Raw genomic sequence first — 26046 nt, forward strand, 5'->3', positions numbered from 1 at the left:
TGAGGAGACATACAGGTGCTATCTATGAGGCTGGAGAGTGTTAGGGTGCACATATATGAGGAGACATACAGGCGCTATCTCTGAGGCTGGTAAGTGGGCAGTGTGCAGGCAGTGTGTAGGCAGTGTGTGGGCAGTGAGGTGGCAGTGAGCAGGCAGTGCGGGCAATGAGCGGGCAGTGTGCGGACAGTGAGTGGGCAATTAGGTGGCAGTGAGCGGGCAGTGTGCGGGCAATGAGCGGGCAATGAGCGGGCAGTGTGCGGGCAGTGTGCGGGCAGTAAGCGGGCAGTGTGCGGGCATTGAGCGGGCAGTGTGCGGACAGTGAGTGGGCAGTGTGCGGGCAGTGAGCGGGCAGTGTGTGGGCAGAGAGCGGGCAGTAAGTGGGCAGTGCCAGGCACAGGTCCAGGCGTGCGGTGCCGCTGCAGGAGGAGGGGGAGGGGAGGGCAGCAGGGCTGGCTCTGTGTGCTCGGAGCTCAGTGCACGGACAGTCCCAGAGCTGCTGGAGCAGGAGCTGTCCACACCCGTAGTGCTGAAACCAGCCCGACCCTGCCAGCCATTAGCCCGGGGGCTGCTAGTACCCCTGTACACCTGCTGAGGGCGCTACTGCTCTCATCCCTACAAGGCACGGTGCCCGGGGATGGCTGCTGGAAGTCTCCTGGGCTCAGACATGAAGAGCTGCACATGATGGTGGGATGGACACTGATCCCTGTATGTGACCTGGGAAGCCTTGGATATAAAGGATGCTACACTGCCAGCCCAGCGCCATTATTTATGAGGATCCTGAGTGTTGGAGACAGTCACTATGCAAAAGAGTTCCTGCTCCTTCTGCATCTCCAGGAATAAACTTCTCACTATGCTGATCACCTGGATATAAGGTAAGTACTCACAATATGGAGAGAGTCTGGGGGCCAAAGTTACAGGACTGGAAGGGAAGCTTAAGTATAAGGGTCAGCTGCCATAGCAATCACAATTACCAGCACTTAATAAGATAGCAGAGCTGGATCCTCTCTGTGGTCAGGGGATTAGGCTTTCTCTACAATTGTCCCTGGATCCTACAGGTCTCTATTATGGGACATGATCTATGGGACTTAAGATCATTGTTGTTAAAGGGGAACAATGTCATGTACGAGTTCAGAACATATATATATATTAGATCAAATATAGTTACTGGAAACTGATCCCATTCAAATTCAGCTCAGCTCCCACAGCTGTATAGAGGGCATGTATATACTGTTTCCACATAGTGACCAATTCATATACACACTGTGAGTCTTGTGGTGTATGAGCATAGAGTAAAGGACGCCTCATTTAGGAAGAAAGTACGTTATCGTATCCACCAGGCTCGCACAGACAACAGGGGTTTTGGCCACACTGTGATTTTCCTGTAAATTGTCTCCTTTGTATTCCCGTCATGAGGATGTATCTGTGGATTAGACTAAATGGTTTTTCCTTTAGTTCTGCAATTGAATGACATTTTCAACAATCAAAGACAACAGCGCTTAAAACAATGGCTGCGCTTTAATAGTACAATCCTGAATAGCGTTATAATTCTCAGTAGTCAGTAAATAAACCTGTGTGACAATATGGTCCTCGGTGTTATACCCATCGCCTCCGTCATTGCTCATCACATCAGCACGAAGAGGGAAGGTCGCTCAATGTGTGTGTTGTGAGGAGGAATGGGAAGACCAAGGTCCTTAACCCTAAACTGTCATGGAAAAAGTAAAGGCTTGAGATATGGAAGACTTATTGTTATAGGAATAGATTTGTGGAAATGACTGATCCTGGTTTGTGGCATTGTTCTATTATTAATAAGTCTGAACATTTGCCTCGGAGTTGAATGATGTCTCGTTTTATTTATTAATTATTTTTTTCCCAAACCAAAATATGTCAGTTTGGTCTCCCAGTTCTGACAAATGACATATCTCAATATCGTCTTGTGTATATATGTATCTGGTGTAATATGTAATATATGTATTATGTGCCTGGTGTAATATGTGTAATATGTGTCTAGTGCAATATGTAATATGTGTAATATGTGTCTAGTGCAATATGTAATATGTGTAATATGTGTCTGGTGTAATATGTAATATGTGTAATATGTGTCTGGTGTAATATGTAATTTTTGTCTGGTGTAATATGTTTAATGTGTCTGGTGTAATATGTAATACGTGTAATATGTGTCTGTTGTGATATGTAATACGTGTAATATGTGTCTGGTGTAATATGTAATATATGTAATATGTGTCTGGTGTAATATGTAATATGTGTAATATGTGTCTGGTGTAATATGTAATACGTGTAATATGTAATATGTGTCTGGTGTAATATGTAATATGTGTAATATGTGTCTGATGTAATATGTGTAATATGTAATATATGTGATATGTGTCTGGTGTAATATGTAATATATGTAATATGTGTCTGGTGTAATATGTAATATACTGTATGTAATATATGTAATATGTGTCTGGTGTAATATGTAATATGTGTATTATGTAATATATGTAATATGTAATATGTGTAATATGTAATATATGTAATATGTGTCTGGTGTAATATGTGTAATATGTAATATATGTAATATGTGTCTGGTGTAATATGTAATATATGAAATATGTGTCTGGTGTAATATGTGTAATATGTAATATATGTAATATGTGTCTGGTGTAATATGTAATATGTGTAATATGTAATATATGTAATATGTGTCTGGTGTAATATGTGTAATATATGTAATATGTGTCTGGTGTAATATGTAATATATGTAATATGTGTCTGGTGTAATATGTGTAATATGTAATATATGTAATATGTGTCTGGTGTAATATGTAATATATGTAATATATGTAATATGTGTCTGGTGTAATATGTAATATATGTAATATGTGTCTGGTGTAATATGTAATATATGTAATATATGTAATATGTGTCTGGTGTAATATGTAATATATGTAATATGTGTCTGGTGTAAGCATGCATACTGAGCACTTAGCAGTAAACAAGCAGCTGTCATGGGTAACCATCCAGATCTCATCCTAGTATTTCATGGCGGCATATGTAAGAGAGGTGAAAGATTGAAAGTACACGAGAGAAGGAACAAAACACTAATGTTAACCAATAACCATCCATTTTCCTGCACATACACATTAGGAGAGAATCCATTCAGCATACAGATGAATTGACAGATTTAGATTGACAGTCTAGAGCTACTTGACCCCATGTACTTTCACATGTGTAGTAATGTTGTAATCCCAGACACATATAGGATCAACCTTATTACATCACATGGGGTTAACTACATTACTTGTAGACCTATAAGCCTGTCTTCATGGGGTTGGGGAAAACTATTTTAGACAACTTTGACAGACTAGAAGGGAATTCCCTGTTGTGCCTCCGTCATAGTACAGATTAGCTACAAAGAGTGTCCTATGCTTAGAGGACCATGAATGTCCATGTATTATACACACAACCTATTGATTTCAATGGCCACCCAGTAAGGTTTCATTAAAGGAATGCGACTGAGTAATTGTGGTAATGGTTGCCTCTATAGAGTACAGTGTACAGCTGGGGGTATCAGCATTAGTACCCTGTGAGCAGCCTATCTTCACAGGTCCATTCTAACAAGCAGGGGTTTTAGGTGAATTATCCCTTTAATAAAGGTACAGTGGTTGGATTTTTTTTAACCTACAAAAGTAGATATACTCATCTCTCTTTTAACATACAGACTGAAGTGCAAAGAGCAGATTACTTGTCATCTTTTAACTTTATTTTTACCTGAGGCCCAGTATTCAATGTAAACCGTGATGCTGTAAATATTAAAATACATTGTACTATCCCGGTACCTATGTATATTTTTACAATGTCTAAATTACTATAATATGCATATACAGTATATAGGTTTCACCTTTGTGTTTTAGTAGTGTAAAATCCTACATTCTGCAATCAAAGTGTAGGGATCTTCCCGGGGGATGGTGTGTTTGGACACAGTTCACAGCAGACTTGGACTTGTAAAACAACAGCTTGGCGTTTATTTTCAGCATAAACAGTCCGTAACAGAAATATAGCAACACTGTGCTTTAAGAACAAAACAAAAAGGTCTTGCCCGTCTGGGCGCTAACTAACAACGCAGGTTACCTCTCTGGCACTTCAGTGGTCAGTTTTGCGGGGTGTGAACAGGCCCCAGCAGCTGCTGTCTTCCCAGCTCTCACCAAACAGCATGCAAGCTGTTCACTCCTGGCTGAGAGAGAGAGACCTGTACACTGAGCACAGCTTTTGCCTTCTCAGGCTGATTGGGATCAGAGCTCACCTGATCCCAAAACCCACACTGGATCGAGGGGGAGGGAATGGCAAGTCCCACTACCAAAACCTACCTGCCATTCCATGTAAGTCCAGGCCCGGCAATAATAAATAATAGCTCAGCAGCATAACACTGCTGAGCACAGATGCCTCCTGGACTCACCATCTCACACTGTGTATCAACCTGGGTGAGATGTACATCCCCTCGAGCACTTTACCAGTGACATGTCCACATATCCCCCCCCTCTTCTTCAGACCGGAGGGCTGAGCGTATTGTCCCCACAGACAGTGTACCCTTGATAGGGCGTCAGCATTTGCCTGTAATTTCCCTGGCCGGTGTTCCACAGTGAAATTAAAGTTTTGTAGGGACAGAAACCACCTAGTCACCCTTGCATTCTTCTCCTTGTTTATTTTCATCCATGTTAGGGGGGCATGGTCTGTCACTAACTTAAACCTCCTGCCTAGTAGGTAGTACCTCAGGGATTCTAGGGCCCACTTCACTGCCAGACATTCTCGCTCAACTATGGCGTAGTTTTTCTCGGCCGGGGATAGTTTCCTGCTTAAGTACATCACCGGGTGCTCCTCGCCATTCACGACCTGTGAGAGGACGGCACCTAACCCTGTGTTAGAGGCGTCTGTCTGTACCAAAAACTCTCGCCTAAAGTCAGGGGTAACTAGCACAGGCTGTTGGCACAGGGCAGACTTGAGGCTTTGAAAAGCCTTCTCGGCCTCTGGAGTCCATGTCACCATTGCGGACTTCGCACCCTTTGTCAGGTCAGTTAGTGGGGCTGCAACTGAGGCAAAATTTGGCACAAACCTACGGTAATAGCCCGTAATACCCAGGAAAGCTCTGACCTGTTTCTTTGTGAGGGGTTGAGGCCAATTCTGTATTGCCTCGATTTTATTTAGTTGTGGTTTCACTAACCCCCTCCCAATAATGTAGCCCAAGTATTTGGCCTCCTCTAAGGCTAGTGCACACTTCTCTGCATTGATGGTTAAACCCGCATCACTTATGGCATCTAACACCGCCTGGACCTTACAGAGGTGACTTTCCCAATCCGTGCTAAAAATAACCACATCATCGAGGTAGGCAGCGGAGTAATCACGATGTGGTCGCAGAATCAAGTCCATCAACCTCTGAAAAGTGGCAGGGGCTCCATGTAACCCGAATGGCATCACTACATATTGGAAGAGCCCATCAGGGGTGGAGAATGCAGTCTTCTCTCTAGCCTTAGGAGTGAGTGGGATCTGCCAGTAGCCCTTAGTGAGATCGAGGGTAGTTATGTACCTGGCATTACCCATCCTTTCTATCAACTCATCTACCCTGGGCATGGGGTAGGCATCGAACTTGGAGATCTCATTTAACTTTCTAAAATCATTACAGAACCTCCAAGTTCCATTGGGCTTTGGGATTAACACAATCGGGCTGGACCACTCGCTCTGGGACACCTCAATGACTCCTAGGTCAAGCATACGTTTTACCTCGGATGATACCGCCTCCCTCCGGGCTTCTGGTATCCTATAGGGCTTAAGGTTTACTCTGCTTCTAGGCTCAGTTTCAATATGATGACTAATGAGATGCGTACGCCCTGGTAGGTCAGAAAACTTGTTTTTATTTTTCTGCAGGAACTCCTTAGCTTCCTGCTTCTGGGATACTGATAGGGTGTCACCAATCCTGACCGGAGGGATTGGTGGTGACAGATGACCAACAGGCTTTGTCGCCACCAAGGATTCCCTGTCTTTCCAGGGCTTGATCAAGTTTATGTGATAAACTTGAAAAGGCTTCCTTCTACCTGGTTGGTGTACCTTGTAGTTGACCTCACTGATCTTCTCTACAATTTCATAGGGACCCTGCCACTTTGCTAAGAATTTGCTTTCTACCGTGGGAACAAGTATGAGTACCCGGTCACCTGGGCTAAATGTCCTGATTCTTGCAGAACGATTGTAAATTCTGCTTTGGCCCTCTTGCGCCCTCTGGAGGTGTTCCCTTACTAGGGGCATTACAGTGGCTATACGGTCCTGCATTTGTGCTACATGCTCTATAACACTCTTGTATGGGGTGGACTCACTTTCCCATGTCTCTTTCGCTATATCCAATAAACCCCTAGGGTGACGACCATAGACTAATTCGAAGGGAGAGAACCCTGTGGACGCTTGGGGTACTTCCCTAATAGAAAACATCAGATAAGGTAGTAAGTGATCCCAATCACGACCATCCTTTTCCACCACTTTTTTTAACATATGTTTCAGGGTTTTATTAAACCTCTCCACTAACCCGTCTGTCTGTGGGTGATATACAGAGGTACGTAGGTGTGAGATTTTAAACAGTTTGCATAGCTCTTTCATCACCTTTGACACAAATGGTGTACCTTGGTCAGTCAAGATTTCCTTGGGGATCCCCACCCTGGAAAACATATAAAACAATTCCCGTGCAATTGTTTTAGAGGTAGTGTTTCTTAGGGGTACAGCCTCAGGATAGCGGGTCGCGTAGTCCAACACCACTAGAATGTACTGGTGTCCCCTAGCCGACTTTACAATGGGACCCACCAAGTCCATTGCGATCCGGTCAAAAGGTACCTCTATGATGGGGAGTGGGACCAAAGGACTGCGAAAATGCGACACTGGAGCGCTAAGCTGACATGTGGGGCACGACTCACAGTATTTTTTTATGTCAGCATAAATCGCAGGCCAATAAAACCTCTGGAGGACTCTCTCCTGTGTTTTATCTGTCCCCAAGTGTCCCCCAAGGACATGATTATGGGCCATGTCGAGTACCTGACGCCGGTACGACTTAGGCACCAGAAGCTGTTCCACCACCTCATCATTAATTTTAGTGACTCTGTAGTAGAGATCATTAGTCATAGAAAAATGTGGAAATTTTTTCTCAGCTTCTGGTTCCTGAGGTACCCCATTCATAATAGTGACCTGCTCTCTCGCATTTTTGAGAGTGGGGTCCTGTAATTGTGCAGTACCAAAATTATCCCTAGACACCTCTAAGTCTGGAACATTTTGCACAGTGGGAGGAGCCTCTTCCTCACCAGCCAGGACCTGCAAAGGAAAAGCATCATATTCCTCCTGTACATTTTTATCATTTACCGTGGGTAATGCAATAGGCTTAGGGGTCTCCTCACTCCTTTCAGGGGATTGTTGTTTTCCCCATAGAGCCCAGAACAAAGGAAAATCACGCCCCAATATAACATTATGCATAAGGTTTTTAACCACACCCACTTCATATTGTACAGCACCTAGTTCAGTCCCGACATTAGCCCGTACTATAGGGTAAACCTTTGTATCGCCATGTATGCATACCACACTCATATGTCTTGCTGGCACAAAGTCCCCAGTCACCAGGCTGGCATGCACCAGGGTGACAAGGCTTCCTGAGTCCAGCAACGCCTTAACAGGAAAGTCATTTACAGTAATGTTGCAGACTTGTGGTTCAGTCTCTAGTCCAGTGACTGCAACAAAAGACGGCTCCGCAAATAGCGACTGACGCCGGCTAGCGTCACACTCCATGGGCTCAGAGGTAAGAGGGCAATGGGCAGACATATGTCCCGTCTCGTGGCATCTCCAGCACTGGATAGGGCCTGGTCTCCTTGGCAGGGAGTCCTTTTTAGGGCCACTTAGCCACCGGGGTCCCCCACCAGTCTTTTGCCCCTGAGACACCTCCTGAGCGCTCTTCCCTCTATCAGCACCCCTCCACACTCCCCCAATAGATGGAAGTCTCTTACCAGATGATGGCACAGATCTGGCACTCCGGGGAGGTGACGGTGCTGCAGGAACATCACGGAGGTAGTCCTCGGTCGCCTGGAACCTCTCCACAAGGCTGACGAGTTCGTCGGCACTCCTAGGGTCGCCTTGTCCCACCCAGCGTTGTAGATCAGCAGGAAGGGCACGGAGGTAGCGATCCATCACGACCCTCTCTAGGATCTGGGCAGGAGTAGAGGTGTCTGGCTCCAACCATTTTCTTGCCAGATGAATCAGGTCGTACATCTGGGACCTCGCTGACTTGTCCAGACTGTAGCTCCAGTTGCGGACCCTCCGGGCACGGACAGCAGCAGTAACTCCTAGTCGGGCGAGTATCTCTGCTTTTAGCCGAGGATAGTCCTTGACCTCTTGCTCACTGAGGTCATAATAGGCCTTTTGAGGTTCGCCTGTTAAATAGGGAGCAATGACCTCTGCCCACTCAGTGGAGGGTAACTTTTCTCGCTCAGCCACACGCTCAAAGACAGTTAAGTAGGCCTCAACATCGTCATCAGCAGTCATCTTTTGCAGCGCACGCTGCACAGCTCTTCTTACAGACAAAGTCTCTGGCGCGGCTGCTGCCACCAGCTGGGGATTAGCACCTGCAGACGCCTCTTGCTTTGCTATCAGGTGCTCAATAAGTCTCTGTTGTTGAGCCATTGCTTGCTGATGTGCAGCCATTGTCTGTTCATGGCGCAGGTTAGCGTCTGTTAGAGCTTGTTGTTGCTGCATATTAGCCTGCTCATGGCGAAGGTTAGCGGCCTCCTGATCCTGTTTAGCGGCTGCCTGAGCCTGTTGTTGTGCGGCCAATGCCTGTTGCTGTTGCAGACTCACTTGCATTAACTGCTTCATCATCTCCTCCATGTTGCTTGTCTGTTTTTGGAGTGAAGCAGCAGCCTTCACCCAGGACATACGCAGCTGTAGCCAAGTTGATGCACACCGTTGCCCCTAGCAACCGTTTTGCCCGCTCCGCAGCACCAATTGTAGGGATCTTCCCGGGGGATGGTGTGTTTGGACACAGTTCACAGCAGACTTGGACTTGTAAAACAACAGCTTGGCGTTTATTTTCAGCATAAACAGTCCGTAACAGAAATATAGCAACACTGTGCTTTAAGAACAAAACAAAAAGGTCTTGCCCGTCTGGGCGCTAACTAACAACGCAGGTTACCTCTCTGGCACTTCAGTGGTCAGTTTTGCGGGGTGTGAACAGGCCCCAGCAGCTGCTGTCTTCCCAGCTCTCACCAAACAGCATGCAAGCTGTTCACTCCTGGCTGAGAGAGAGAGACCTGTACACTGAGCACAGCTTTTGCCTTCTCAGGCTGATTGGGATCAGAGCTCACCTGATCCCAAAACCCACACTGGATCGAGGGGGAGGGAATGGCAAGTCCCACTACCAAAACCTACCTGCCATTCCATGTAAGTCCAGGCCCGGCAATAATAAATAATAGCTCAGCAGCATAACACTGCTGAGCACAGATGCCTCCTGGACTCACCATCTCACACTGTGTATCAACCTGGGTGAGATGTACATCCCCTCGAGCACTTTACCAGTGACATGTCCACAAAAGCTATAATCACCCACAGCTTATTGAGAAACAACGTCCATGCTTTAAAGTGGTACAAATAAGAAATAAGAAGATTGAGCAGTTGTAAGGCCTAGGAATATCTCTGCTTGGACAGTAAAGAATAAGGCCTTATGATCTCCTTTACCAGTACCAGTATTTCCTGCACTATATGTTACCATTATTAAATAGCCAACTAATATTACTAAAGAGCCAACTGGGTGTTTCCATCTGGTTGTGTCCCTATACAACCTGACACCATCTAACTAAAATACGTAGAAGGAGAGAAAATACTGCACTTTTTTTTTTGGGGGGGGGGCTTAGTTGTTTTTATACTATTCACTGTTCAGTAAAACTGACATATTATAGGTATTCCTAAAGGCCAGGATCATCAGGCAAATTTACAGTAATAATAAAGTAAAGCACTTTGTTAGCTCGGCAATTGGCTTATCAGTCTGCTGCCTTTGAAGTCCATGCTGCTTAGTGCTTAGTGGATCCAGTACTGGGAAACTGGAAGTAGCGGCATGGACAAATATTAGACATGAGCGAACTTACAGTAAGTACGGGTTTGCGCAGTTCCCTCACTTACCTCCTGGGTCCAGCACTGGGGTCTGTTCTCCCCCACTCCGGTTCCAGGTCCCCCAGCCACCTCCTGGTCTCAGTGGGGACCGTGATGTGTCAGGCTCACTTAGCCAGTCAGTGGCTGTAATGGGGTCCCGCCTCAGCCACTGACTGGCTGAGCGGGCCTGTATAGTCTGATGACTTTAAACAGTGCTTTGTATAGTGTCAGGAGCCTTTCAGATGGTTTGTATATGAAATATATAACTTCACATTACATTTACAAAATATAAATTTACATTCATAATATTTTATTTATTCTGGAATTCCCCTTTAAAATACACAGACTGTTCAAAAGTGAAAAAAACTGGTAGGATATTGTATTTGGTGACAAGCGCCTATGTCCTAAAACACACACTTGATAATTGGATTCTTTTAATAAAGAGAACCTGACTTTTTACCCTGTAATGCTCATATAATGAGTGGACACCTTCCATGTTTTTCCCATGTGGTCTAAGGATTTACAGCTTGTCTTACTAGGCCTCTAGAGGGATTATTTGGAAAAAGTCATCATTTTCTTCATTCTCTTATCTTCTCTAAGCACCAATTATATTATCCACTATGTAAATTTTTTTATCCCACTTCACTTTCCGAGTTTCTCACACAAATGTTATAGAAAGTAGACAATGCAGATAGCCCATTCTTATATTGCACCCTCCAATGAAGTGGTTCCTCCTTTTCCTGCTTTATGTGTCCAGCTCGCCCAGCGTGCATAATTATATGGGCTCTTGTTGGTCCCTTTAAGGCTGCAGTCCTGAAGAAGTTTGCAACTTAGAAAGGAGAGTGGGGAACCGATCAGTTTTCACTCCATCATAAAAGCTTGCCCAGAAATGCAGGGTAAGTGTCCCTTGATTCCTGGAACAGGGCCCTTTAAATATAGGCAGATTGAACACCCCACCCACCCATTGTCAGGGTAATGATTATAGATTATGATTTATACATCTCAGTTTGTTATGAGTCTTAATAGTTAATTTAAGATATGCTTCAGCTTTAAACAACTTTAAACAGACAAGAGTTCCTGTTTCTGGGGTCATCGGGGGTGGGGGTTACCAGGGTCATAGACCTGGGGTGGCTGCCCAAACTGTCCATATTATAATACACCACTGATTGCAGCTTATGCCACTCCCTTCTACTGAGGCCATGTCCTCTTTGGACCTGGCAGAAAAAGTTCTGTGTACTAGTTTTTGGTCAGGAATTGGGCGCATCATTTTTCCATCAGTGTGAACACTGCCTAATGCTTATTCATTGCGCAATAAAAGCTACTACAACTTTATGACTAGCTTTTCGCTTAATTGAGGAAATGCAGTTGAGGTATGGCTGCCATAGGTCTGTAAATAACGCTGACCAGGTGCAGTTGTTTCAAATGCCAATGGTTGTGCAGATTTTAATGAAGCATTAGTATACTGTGCAACCATTAATAACTGAACTGTTGTTAAGTTTAAAACCACACTGACATCCTCATCATAAGTGTTAAGCTGGCGGCTCTCTAGCCGTTGCAAAACTACAATTCCCATCATGCTTGGGCAGTCGTCTCTCAGTTATTAAAATTAATAAGTAGCACAACTAAAAGGCAGAGTGCAGCCCTGACCTAAAATCCACATTCTTAGCAGACCAGGAATTAAAGATTAAAGGGTTACTCCGACATGAGAAAACCTTTGATATAGTGCTGCACTTAGAAAGTAATAAAGAAGCTATTCTTATTTCACCATGTTCCCGCTGTGTCCTCCTGTGGTGTCCGTGAATGAATGAATGAATAGACACAGGCAAACAGTTAATGCTTTTCTTTCACTGTATTAAACGATTTTCACAGTATTTCACAAACTTAGCAAAAATGTGCAACATCCATAAACAATTCAAACCTTGTGGCAGCAACTAATAGACACCCCGAGTGCGGACACTTTAAAGGGATTCCCTCTTCACGCCTCGCATGGGCGCTCTTGATATCCAAGTGTCATAGAGGCAGAGACCTCTGTTGTAAAGGGGAGGCCGGTAGCTGGCGTAGTCACACTACGTTTCAGAGGTAGAGCTCCTCCTTTGTCAAGGCGCTTGAGAAAGGAGAAGGCATAAAGACAGCACAAGCAGTGCTCCAACATGATTATGCAACATACAGTAACCCATATCTCAGTTTCCTAATATCTCGATATGTATTGCAATAATACAATTTTTTTTCTAGCCATTTGTTATACTGTGAGGACCAACTGACTGTGATTCAAGATGGCTGCCATAGTGACTTCACAATCATCATATCCAGTGCTGCACAGACTATCGGTCAGAACTATCGATGAGGACATAGAAAGAATTGAAAATGGCAACAGCAGGTACAGTATGGTTTATATAATGCAAAAGGAAGTACAATAAATTCAATAGAACTATGTGGGAAAAAACGAAAGCAGATAATAAATAATGAGCATGTTTATTACGTGACCTGTCATAAACAGTTATGACCGTTATTCTACACAGTGTGAGCGCTGCCTGACAATTTCTCATTGACTTCAATGGAGCAGATTAATACATTGAAAATACGGCCATATTTGTGTGTTTTTAATATTAAAAATAAACACAATCTGCCCATTACTTCTCTATGTAGCCCCCTCTAAATACTATATAAAATAGTCCATCCATAAATAAATTTATTCGCATCTGGCCCCTTTCCACCAAAAAATAAGTTTTTTTACCTTAATAAACATCCCCCATAGTATACGCTCCAGCCGGGATCCCTAGCGGCGCTGTAGAAAACTGACGTCAGTTTTCTGCGGCCGCTATTCAGCGAATAGTGGCCGCAGAAAACCCTGTCAGTGCACACTATGGAGCTAGCGGCTCCGGACACATGCTCAATAGTGTGCAGTGGGGAGTTCTGATGCGGGCATGCAAAGATGACCCCGCATCAGAACTAAGCGGAGCTAAAGATCATCTGAGAATGGTCTTTTCTAAGACCATCCGGTTTCATATGCAGTCTGAACATAGCCTAAGGGTACATATCAAAATCATAACAAGAACAGTTCTGATCTTAAGTCACTGGGATCGTGGAAACAGACTCATGGTTGGCTTTCTATTCAGAGTCTATGGTACACAATCATTTTGTAGATGCCTTGCTGCCATTTTCCCAATTTTGTATGGACTCTGACAAGCACAGCACACCTCTTACTATACGTCAGTGAATCAATCTTGCTTTAATTTCTTGAAACTAGCTAGGCTTCTCCTGAAGAGGTTGTGGCATTTCTTCTGATCCTCAATGTCTCTAAATATTAATAAAAGAGATTTAATTCCCTAGAGCCCAGAGCTTGTCTCAAGTACATTAATGTTCTCTCTTTAGCTTTGATGTGTCAGGAGCCTCAGATCCAAGGGAAGTGCTTGCAGTTCAGGCGCTGCCATGTTTTGCTGTCAGTTTCACTGTAATTCATTATACCACATGGAGCCTCTCTGTTAGATGCCAGCACCCTGCTCTGTACTGATGAGGGACGACAACCCCCGAATCAGTATACTTCATTATACCACATGGAGCCTCTCTGTTATCTGCCAGCACCCTGCTCTTTACTGATGAGGGACGACAACCCCCGAATCAGTATAATTCATTATACCACATGGAGCCTCTCTGTTAGCTGCCAGCACCCTGCTCTGTACTGATGAGGGACGACAATCCCAGAATCAGTATAATTCATTATACCACATGGAGCCTCTCTGTTAGCTGCCAGCACCCTGCTCTGTACTGATGAGGGATGACAACCCCCGAATCAGTATAATTCATTATACCACATGGAGCCTCTCTGTTAGCTGCCAGCACCCTGCTCTGTACTGATGAGGGACAATAACCCCCGAATCAGTATAATTCATTATACCACATGGAGCCTCTCTGTTAGCTGCCAGCACCCTGCTCTGTACTGATGAGGGACAATAACCCCCGAATCAGTATAATTCATTATACCACATGGAGCCTCTCTGTTAGCTGCCAGCACCCTGCTCTGTACTTATCAGGGACAACAACCCCTGAATCAGTATAATTCATTATACCACATGGAGCCTCTCTGTTAGCTGCCAGCACCCTGCTCTGTACTGATGAGCGACGACAACCCCTGAATCAGTATAATTCATTATACCACATGGAGCCTTTCTGTTAGATGCCAGCACCCTGTTCTGTACTTATCAGGGACAACAACCCCCGAATCAGTATAATTCATTATACCACATGGAGCCTCTCTGTTAGCTGCCAGCACCCTGTTCTGTACTTATCAGGGACAACAACCCCTGAATCAGTATAATTCATTATACCACATGGAGCCTCTCTGTTAGCTGCCAGCACCCTGCTCTGTACTTATCAGGGACAACAACCCCTGAATCAGTATAATTCATTATACCACATGGAGCCTCTCTGTTAGCTGCCAGCACCCTGCTCTGTACTTATCAGGGACAACAACCCCTGAATCAGTATAATTCATTATACCACATGGAGCCTCTCTGTTAGCTGCCAGCACCCTGCTCTGTACTGACGAGGCACAACGACCCCTGAATCAGTATAATTCATTATACCACATGGAGCCTCTCTGTTAGCTGCCAGCACCCTTCTCTGTACTGATGAGCGACGACAACTCCCGAATCAGTATAATTCATTATACCACATGGAGCCTCTCTGTTAGCTGCCAGCACCCTGCTCTGTACTGACGAGGCACAACGACCCCTGAATCAGTATAATTCATTATACCACATGGAGTCTCTCTGTTAGATGCCAGCACCCTGCTCTGTACTTATCAGGGACAACAACCCCCGAATCAGTATAATTCATTATACCACATGGAGTCTCTCTGTTAGATGCCAGCACCCTGCTCTGTACTTATCAGGGACAACAACCCCTGAATCAGTATAATTCATTATACCACATGGAGCCTCTCTGTTAGCTGCCAGCACCCTGCTCTGTACTGACGAGGGGCGACAACTCCCGAATCAGTATAATTCATTATACCACATCGAGCCTCTCTGTTAGCTGCCAGCACCCTGCTCTTTACTGATGAGGGACGACAACCCCCGAATCAGTATAATTCATTATACCACATGGAGCCTCTCTGTTAGCTGCCAGCACCCTGTTCTGTACTTATCAGGGACAACAACCCCCGAATCAGTATAATTCATTATACCACATGGAGCCTCTCTGTTAGCTGCCAGCACCCTGCTCTGTACTGACGAGGGGCGACAACTCCCGAATCAGTATAATTCATTATACCACATCGAGCCTCTCTGTTAGCTGCCAGCACCCTGCTCTGTACTAATGAGCGACGACAACCCCTGAATCAGTATAATTCATTATACCACATGGAGCCTCTCTGTTAGATGCCAGCACCCTGCTCTGTACTGATGAGCTACGACAACCCCCGAATCAGTATAATTCATTATACTACATGGAGCCTCTCTGTTAGCTGCCAGCACCCTGCTCTGTACTAACGAGGGACGACAACCCCTGAATCAGTATAATTCATTATACCACATGGAGCCTCTCTGTTAGCTGCCAGCACCCTGCTCTGTACTTATCAGGGACAACAACCCCTGAATCAGTATAATTCATTATACCACATGGAGCCTCTCTGTTAGCTGCCAGCACCCTGCTCTGTACTGACGAGGCACAACGACCCCTGAATCAGTATAATTCATTATACCACATGGAGCCTCTCTGTTAGCTGCCAGCACCCTTCTCTGTACTGATGAGCGACGACAACCCCTGAATCAGTATAATTCATTATACCACATGGAGCCTTTCTGTTAGATGCCAGCACCCTGTTCTGTACTTATCAGGGACAACAACCCCTGAATCAGTATAATTCATTATACCACATGGAGCCTCTCTGTTAGCTGCCAGCACCCTGCTCTGTACTTATCAGGGACAAGAACCCCTGAATCAGTATAATTCATTATACCACATGGAGCCTCTCTGTTAGCTGCCAGCACCCTGTTCTGTACTTATCAGGGACAACAACCCCCGAATCAGTATAATTCATTATACCACATGGAGTCTCTCTGTTAGATGCCAGCACCCTGCTCTGTACTTATCAGGGACAACAACCCCCGAATCAGTATAATTCATTATACCACATGGAGTCTCTCTGTTAGATGCCAGCACCCTGCTCTGTACTTATCAGGGACAACAACCCCTGAATCAGTATAATTCATTATACCACATGGAGCCTCTCTGTTAGCTGCCAGCACCCTGCTCTGTACTGACGAGGGGCGACAACTCCCGAATCAGTATAATTCATTATACCACATCGAGCCTCTCTGTTAGCTGCCAGCACCCTGCTCTTTACTGATGAGGGACGACAACCCCCGAATCAGTATAATTCATTATACCACATGGAGCCTCTCTGTTAGCTGCCAGCACCCTGTTCTGTACTTATCAGGGACAACAACCCCCGAATCAGTATAATTCATTATACCACATGGAGCCTCTCTGTTAGCTGCCAGCACCCTGCTCTGTACTGACGAGGGGCGACAACTCCCGAATCAGTATAATTCATTATACCACATCGAGCCTCTCTGTTAGCTGCCAGCACCCTGCTCTGTACTAATGAGCGACGACAACCCCTGAATCAGTATAATTCATTATACCACATGGAGCCTCTCTGTTAGATGCCAGCACCCTGCTCTGTACTGATGAGCTACGACAACCCCCGAATCAGTATAATTCATTATACTACATGGAGCCTCTCTGTTAGCTGCCAGCACCCTGCTCTGTACTAACGAGGGACGACAACCCCTGAATCAGTATAATTCATTATACCACATGGAGCCTCTCTGTTAGCTGCCAGCACCCTGTTCTGTACTTATCAGGGACAACAACCCCTGAATCAGTATAATTCATTATACCACATGGAGCCTCTCTGTTAGCTGCCAGCACCCTGCTCTGTACCGACAAGGCACAACGACCCCTGAATCAGTATAATTCATTATACCACATGGAGCCTCTCTGTTAGCTGCCAGCACCCTGTTCTGTACTTATCAGGGACAACAACCCCTGAATCAGTATAATTCATTATACCACATGGAGCCTCTCTGTTAGCTGCCAGCACCCTGTTCTGTACTTATCAGGGGCGACAACTCCCGAATCAGTATAATTCATTATACCACATGGAGCCTCTCTGTTAGCTGCCAGCACCCTGCTCTGTACTGATGAGCGACGACAACCCCTGAATCAGTATAATTCATTATACCACATGGAGCCTCTCTGTTAGCTGCCAGCACCCTGTTCTGTACTTATCAGGGACAACAACCCCCGAATCAGTATAATTCATTATACCACATGGAGTCTCTCTGTTAGATGCCAGCACCCTGCTCTGTACTTATCAGGGACAACAACCCCTGAATCAGTATAATTCATTATACCACATGGAGCCTCTCTGTTAGCTGCCAGCACCCTGCTCTGTACTGACGAGGGGCGACAACTCCCGAATCAGTATAATTCATTATACCACATCGAGCCTCTCTGTTAGCTGCCAGCACCCTGCTCTTTACTGATGAGGGACGACAACCCCCGAATCAGTATAATTCATTATACCACATGGAGCCTCTCTGTTAGCTGCCAGCACCCTGTTCTGTACTTATCAGGGACAACAACCCCCGAATCAGTATAATTCATTATACCACATGGAGCCTCTCTGTTAGCTGCCAGCACCCTGCTCTGTACTGATCAGCGATGACAACCCCTGAATCAGTATAATTCATTATACCACATGGAGCCTCTCTGTTAGATGCCAGCACCCTGTTCTGTACTTATCAGCGATGACAACCCCTGAATCAGTATAATTCATTATACCACATGGAGCCTCTCTGTTAGCTGCCAGCACCCTGCTCTGTACTAATGAGCGACGACAACCCCTGAATCAGTATAATTCATTATACCACATGGAGCCTCTCTGTTAGATGCCAGCACCCTGCTCTGTACTGATGAGCTACGACAACCCCCGAATCAGTATAATTCATTATACTACATGGAGCCTCTCTGTTAGCTGCCAGCACCCTGCTCTGTACTAACGAGGGACGACAACCCCTGAATCAGTATAATTCATTATACCACATGGAGCCTCTCTGTTAGCTGCCAGCACCCTGTTCTGTACTTATCAGGGACAACAACCCCTGAATCAGTATAATTCATTATACCACATGGAGCCTCTCTGTTAGCTGCCAGCACCCTGTTCTGTACTTATCAGGGACAACAACCCCCGAATCAGTATAATTCATTATACCACATGGAGCCTCTCTGTTAGATGCCAGCACCATGCTCTGTACTTATCAGGGACAACAACCCCCGAATCAGTATAATTCATTATACCACATGGAGCCTCTCTGTTAGCTGCCAGCACCCTGCTCTGTACTGACGAGGGGCGACAACTCCCGAATCAGTATAATTCATTATACCATATCGAGCCTCTCTGTTAGCTGCCAGCACCCTGCTCTGTACTAATGAGCGACGACAACCCCTGAATCAGTATAATTCATTATACCACATGGAGCCTCTCTGTTAGCTGCCAGCACCATGCTCTGTACTTATCAGGGACAACAACCCCCGAATCAGTATAATTCATTATACCACATGGAGCCTCTCTGTTAGCTGCCAGCACCCTGCTCTGTTCTGACGAGGGACAACAACCCTAGAACAGCTGTCTACAGATGGGTAACTCTCCCTTTTCAGAGAGATTCTGGCTTGGCTATTGAGCACACCACAGTACAGGCCTTTTTCTTCCTGGAGAGCGCTACTTTGCAATAGCTTTTTTTCCAAACTTGCCAGTGGAGAATAAATGGCCTATATTGTAAATCTCCACAAACCTTAAGGTGCTCCTTAAAAAAAACATCAGACCTTCAGCCCCATTATAATTTATATAAATCTGAAGGAACACGGCAGAATTTTTTCTGTTGGCGTCAGTGTTAATTTAAAGGCATATGCTCTGTACAACTAGGAGGTTAACCGTAATATGGTCTGTATGCAAGAATGAATGTATAGGAGACTGCACAGCCAAAAAAGTCTTCACTGTAATCACACCAGTGCAATGTTTCGGCTATGGAAGCAGCCTTTCTCAAGCAGTGCTGCTTCCATAGCCCAAAAGTTGCACTGGTGTGATTAAAGTTAAGACTTTTTTGGACATGCGGTCCCTATACATTCATTCTTGGATTTCCATATGGCCCCAGGGTAAGATGTGCACCCACATACACACATTTCTTGTCTGGTGCTGCTTAGACTATTTTTTCTTTGGTGGTCTGTATGCAGCCTTAGGCTATGTTCCCACTACAGGAACGGGCCATCATCTAACTGCAAAAGCGGACATCTATTGATGACGTCTGCAAAAAATGTCAATAATTGTTATTTGTGGTGGTCATTATCAATAGAATAAAATAGACAGCTACTAATTAAGAACATGATCATTATTAGCGTCCGTCTTAATAACCTAGCCGAATACTTGATTTCTATTTTGTAGGTATATTAAACTGCACCTGAGAATGGGGCTCCCACATGGAGCCAATAAAGTGCACACACAGGTTTTCTGACTTTTCTGTGGACATAAAGAGCCCAAAACTAGATGTATGCTTGGATTTAAAACTTTTTTTTTTTTGCTAACAGTTAAAAATATATAAATAAATATAAATAAAATATGGCTCAAAAAACATCATGCGCACATAAGCCTATGAACCTGATATTCATTATACTACTGTATAATATAATATATATCCTCATTAAATCATTACAAAATACCATCGGATTTTCCATATAACAGGTAGGTAATGTGAATTGACTTCCATGTGTTACTTGTATTTTCCATGCTGGGATACTTGAAATTGAGGGTACTGTCTTGTTGGTAACCACAGTGAGATGTGTGACTGCTTCAATTACCGGTGTCAATGTGTGAAAACTCATTTATTTTCCAATCAAAGGCAAATAGAAAGAGGCAGCAATTGCTCAGAATGGACATGTTATTCCTCATAGCTGCTACCTGCAAACAACCCCATGCTGTGACTCTTATATAACACTGCCATCTACAGCCCTTTTCTTATCCGCATGTTAAGAGTTCTTACAAGGCACAAAGTAGGAAAAAACAGATACCTTATGATAGAGCAGTCACATATCACTGAGCATGTTGGCTGAAATAGCTTAGGGTCATGTGAACTGAAGTGATATATGTTGTCATTGCAGGTCGTATTCATTGAGGAATAGCTGAGCACTGCAGTAAGGAGCAGCAAGTACAAAGCTATTACACAGATGCTCCAGTCAGACAGGCATGGCTGGTCATTATAAAATCCTTCTGACTTAGAGGAGATATCACGTTTTTTAAAAATGTGACAGATTAAACACACTGTCAAAACTTAAAACCATGTGGCCCTTATGGCGAATATTGTGGTGGCCAGTAACTGTATAGATGCAGGCGTACACAGGACTGGTAGAGAGTGTATGTAGGCCATTTAGAGACAGATTCAGATCATATGATCAGATTCAGATACTCTAACGGTAATGCAGAATATTAAAAGAAATTATAAACTAAGTTATAGACTGGACCTGGGGGAGGCTGTGGACATCGTGTATCTGGACTTTTCAAAGGCATTTTATACTGTGCCACGTGAAAGGTTGGTCAATAAAATGAGGATGCTGGGTCAGACCACATATGGAATACTGTGTACAGTTTTGGGCACCGGTATATAAGAAGGACACAGCTGAACTGGATCGGGTGCAGAGGAGGGCGACCAAGGTCATTAGAGGAATAGGTGGGTTACAGTACCAGGACAGGTTATCAAGCTTGGGGCTATTTACACTAGAAAAATAGACGTCTTAGAGGAGATCTGACCCAATGTACAAATTTATGAATGGACAGTACAGAGGTCTTTGTAGTGATCTTTTTACTCCTAGACCTGTAACCATGACAAGGGGGCATCCTCTACGTCTAGAGGAAAGAAGGTTTTACCACCAGCACAAACATGGATTCGTACTGTACGAGCAGTGAGACTATGGAACTCTCTATCACATGATGTTGTCATGGCCGATTCATTAAATAAGTTCAAAGGAGGTCTGGGTGCTTTTCTTGAAAAATATAATATTACAAGTTTTGGGTACTAGATTTCCGGTGATTCGTTGATCCAAGGATTTATTCTGATCGCCATTGGGAATCGGGAAGGAATTTTCTCCCTGCAATGGGACAGTTGTCAACAGCCACATAGGGTTTTTTGCTTTCTTGCCTTAACACAGTAGGGTTATAGGTGGAACTTGATGGACTCTTGTCTTCTTTCAACCTTATTAATTATGTTACTTCAAATAGTCTATCATAAGATTAAGACTTCCCAGGGTTTTGGATGTGATCTGTTAATACACCTAAAAAAAAGCTGACAGTGACTGCTCTTAAAGGTGTTCTCTGTGACTATAACATTGATGGCCTACCGTTTGGCCACAATCCTATGACAGGTCATCTCTGTTATAGTAACAGATAAACCCTTTACGTTGTTCTGACATAACTGGTTTGGGTAGAATTTTGGGGAGAACTCTGATAAAAAAATACTGATGATTTTCAGTTACTGATGAAAATGCTATAGGAGAACCTAACCTCAGAATTCCATCATTATCTATTCTTTTGTGTTCTTCTCTTCTATTAATATTATCATCTCTCCCCCCACAAGATATGACGTCGTTTTGTTGTGTTTTACTCCATAGGACCCATTCCCTGTGTGAGGACAACTCATCGGAGCTCCAGCGGGTTATTGCATTGGATCCTAGAGGCCTTACTGAGTCCCGCAGGAGTTCGTTCACAGGGAGAGGAGGAATGGCCAGGTAAAAGTCACAGAATAAAGAACTGTTATGACTTTCCATATTAATATGTAATGTACGGTACACAATACTAGTCAAGAAATTGGAAAAATGTCAGCTTAAAAGCTTAAAATAATTTTTGCATAAATTATATACATCTTAATTTAGAAGGTTGCCTAAAGCAGTCAATTAAACTACATATAAGTGCACTTGGCTCTATTGCACTTCACAAGGCTTGGGTTCTGTGACAGGGCCATTTTCTGGTAAATACTTTATACTTTAAGGATTGCTTCTAAACTTGAATATCTCCAACATATGTCACCCAACAGAGTATCTTAGGGGCCTATTCCATGGAGTGATTATCGCTCGGTGGAATAGAGAAAACGATGAGGCGATGATCGTGTCATCGGCTGATTGTTTATTTAGGCCCAAATCTAAAATCATCGGTCACCCACTGCGCATCACTTCGTGGAATAGCGGTGCGCAGCGGGCGACCAATGATTTGAGAAGCAGCATACATTACCTGCAGGGCTTCTCCTCTGCTCCGTCTTCCTCCCCGGGTCCCGTGGCGCAGCATCAGCTTCGGTGCGGCCTGACTAAACTGTCAGACCACTCAGCCAATCACTGGCCGCTCAGTCAGGCCGCTCAGTCAGGCCGCTCCGGAGTTGATGCTGCGCCGCGGGACCCAGGGAGGAAGACGGAGTGGAGGAGAAGCCCTGCTAGGTAATGTATGCTGCACGGGCTGCAAAGACATCGCTAACGATTGTCGGGCCGTGGAATAGGCCCAGTAAACGAGCGCTGATCTAGCAGATCGGCGCTCGTTTACATCGTTGATCGGGACAATGTGCCCCCAAGTGGGCAATGGTTCCTACACTCAACTAAGTGCAGGAGAAGCAGGGTTTAAGAACACAGATGTGGACAGAAACAGAGAAAAAAACATGCAGAACACAAAAAAGAGTTACCAGGGTCAAAATCTAGATATCAGCACAGTGCAAAACAACAATCCAACAGAGTAGTCACAACAAGCAAGAGTCACCACTAGGAGAGCACATGAAGTCCAAAGTCTGGCAGTTCATTGCAAAGGGTCCTGTGCTGCCTAGTGCTGGTGTACATGGTGATGCTGGTACATTCCCACCAGGACCCTAGAGGGGATGGTCATAGTATTGGAGCATGGCGAGATGGAGCATTCTTGACAACCGTACAGTAACATGGCGTCACAGGTGATTTCTCTGCAATGGGCATGTGACATTAATGCAATCATGAATAAACAAATACTTATCCAGCATAATACATGTTTCCTACACAGAAATAATGTTTTGAGTTTTCCATTTCCTTTCTTGTACTTTCCTGTAAATTAACTAATTCCATTTTTTTAGGGAAAATTTACTATGAAAATCTAGCAAAATATATATTAACTCCTTGCAGGTTGTCAAGATTTCTCCTAGCAATGCGGAACTGGGCAATAAGACACCTAAATCGGGAAGATCAGCGTCCAGACTCTTTTCTGGAGAGATTCCGAGGGCCAGAACTTAAAGAGGTGTCGAGTAGGAACAGCTTCACACATTCCGTAATAGAAAACCCCAACCCAGACAAGCTAGAAAGGGCGAATAGGTACTGTGATAATAATGTTACGTGCCCCTTTTCATATCAGTTTCTTATCATAGTGCTGTAACAGATATCAGCTAATGACAGAGTATCTGGATGTCAGTGGATCACCATTCTTAAAACTGGGGTATAGGGAAGTGAATGTTGTGAGAAGAATAGGGTGAATGTGTGACTGTTGTGAGATCCCTGCTGTCATTGTGTGATTGTTCTAAGATCCCACATGTCACCTAGTATCTGTATGTGACTGTTGTGCCAGCGTATGATTGGTGTCATTGAGTGATTTTCATGAGATCCTTTGTGTCAGTGTGGGATTGAGGTGAGATCACTGGTTTCAGTAAAGGGATATTGTGACATCCGTACGTGAGTGTTGTAAAATTTCTAGTGTGAGCGTGTTATTGTAAGATCCTTGGTTTCACTGGGTGATTGTTGTGAGATCAGTACTGTCTGCTCGGGTTTGTTGTGAGATCACTGGTGTCAATGTGGGATTTTGATGAGATCACTGGTGCCAGTGTGGGATTTTGGTGACATCACTGGTGCCAGTGTGGGATTTTGGTGAGATCACTGGTGTCAGTGTGGGATTTTGGTGAGATCACTGGTGCCAGTGTGGGATTTTGGTGAGATCACTGGTGCCAGTGTGGGATTTTGGTGAGATCACTGGTGCCAGTGTGGGGTTGGTTTTCCATACCTGATGGTATTGCTCTATTAATTAGGAGAAATGTGAAAGATGGAGTCCATATAATAGGCTAATGTTGAAAATCATACTTTCAAATGTAGGATCAATCTCCGGTATCATTTACACATTTTTTACCCTATATTTTATATAATGTTGTATTAAAGAAACTGTCTTTGTTGGCAAGGTAAATTACATGAAAGCAAATAGTTGGGTTTTGCTGAATCATGACTGACGCCTCATTTCTGACATATCTCACAATGAAAATGGAAAGTAATGTGAAATTTTATTTGCTTGTCATAAGAGGTAGGGGTACCAACTATGAGCATGTTTCTACAGAACCCTGCTAATTAACTACATAAACAGTATGGTAAACATACAGGAAAATTATTCGTAACAGGGTTATCCAGAGTCAAACTTTTTTTCAAAATGCAAATGGGTAATGACAAAAAAAACAGACTCACCTTGCCCCAATCCCTTGCCGCAGCCACTTCAACATTGCTCAGTCCCTGGTCCTCTCTACTTTTTCAAGCGACTGAAGGAAGGTCACCAATGGAGCCAGTGCTCAGCTGATCAGGCATCTGGAATGTACAACCCCTGGTAAAAAGTATGGAATCACCAGTCTTGGATGAGCACTCATTCAGACATTTCATGCTGTAAAACAAACTCAGATCAAAAACATGATACAATATTAAGGTCATTCCAAAGTGCAACTTGTTGGCTTTCAGGAACACTCAAAGAAATGAAGAGAAAACATTGTGGAAGTTAGTGAATGATACTTTTATTGACCAAGCACAGGGAAATAAATATGGAATCACTCAATTTTTGAGGGAAAAAGTGTGGAATCACTCAAATTGGAGGTAGAAAAAAAGGACACACCCAGTCTATTTCCTTTCCCTAAATGGACACCTGCCCCAGATTAGATGTGCCCGTTAGTCTGCAGTTAAAAACACCTGCAGTCATGACACCTTGGAGGGCTGCTGGACGAAGTGGAGTGGCGAGAACCATGGCTCCAACAAAAGAAATGTCCCTTGAAACAAAAGAAAGGATTGTGAAACTTCTTGAAGAAGGTAACCCTTCACGCATGGTTGCTAAAGATGTGGGCTGTTCACAGTCAGCTGTATCCAAGATATGGACCAAATACAAACAGCATGGAATGGTTGTTAAAGCCAAGCATACTGGTAGACCAAGAAAGACATCAAAGCGTCAAGACAAACAACTTAAGCCATTTGTCTTGAAAACCGAAAAAGTACAACTAAACAGATGAAGCACAAATGGGAGGAAGTTGGAGTCAATGTATGTGACCGAACCGTAAGAAATCGCCTAAAGGAGATGGGATTTCTATACAGGAAAGCTAAACGAAAACCAGCATTGACACCTAAACATAACAAAACAAGACTCCAATGGGCTAAGGAGAGGCAATCATGGACTGTGGATGACTGGATGAAAGTTGTCTTCAGTGATGAGTCAAGAATCTGCATTGGACAAGGTGATGATGCTGGAACTTTTGTTTGGTGCCGTTCCAGTGAGATTTATGAAGAGGTCTGCCTGAAGAAAACAACCAAATTTCCACAGTCCTTGATGATATGGGGCTGCATGTCAGGCAAAGGCACTGGGGAGATGACTGTGGTTAATTCTTCCATCAATGCACAAGTTTACATTGACATTTTGGACAGTTTTCTCATCCCTTCAATTGAACAGATGTTTGGAGATGATGAAATAATTTTCCAAGATGATAATGCATCGTGCCATAGGGCAAAAACAGTGAAGGCATTCCTTGAAGAAAGACACATTCA

The 26046-nt window shown here is 44.2% G+C and overlaps 1 protein-coding gene across 2 annotated transcripts in view; it reads left to right on the forward strand.

The window, feature by feature from the left end:
- The first annotated feature begins 778 nt into the window (after positions 1-778).
- CNGA3 (cyclic nucleotide gated channel subunit alpha 3) overlaps positions 779-26046 on the forward strand; it is a 37056-nt gene continuing 11788 nt past the window's right edge. For both annotated transcript variants that reach the window (XM_069972393.1, XM_069972394.1), the window contains exons 1-4: positions 779-872; positions 12391-12535; positions 21883-21999; positions 23401-23586. In XM_069972393.1, the coding sequence (XP_069828494.1) occupies positions 12432-12535; positions 21883-21999; positions 23401-23586 (407 nt within the window). In that variant the 5' untranslated portion in view covers positions 779-872; positions 12391-12431. The remainder of the gene's footprint in view (positions 873-12390; positions 12536-21882; positions 22000-23400; positions 23587-26046) is intronic.

This window comes from Dendropsophus ebraccatus, chromosome 5 (genome assembly GCF_027789765.1).
Source record: "Dendropsophus ebraccatus isolate aDenEbr1 chromosome 5, aDenEbr1.pat, whole genome shotgun sequence".
NCBI lineage: Eukaryota > Metazoa > Chordata > Amphibia > Anura > Hylidae > Dendropsophus > Dendropsophus ebraccatus.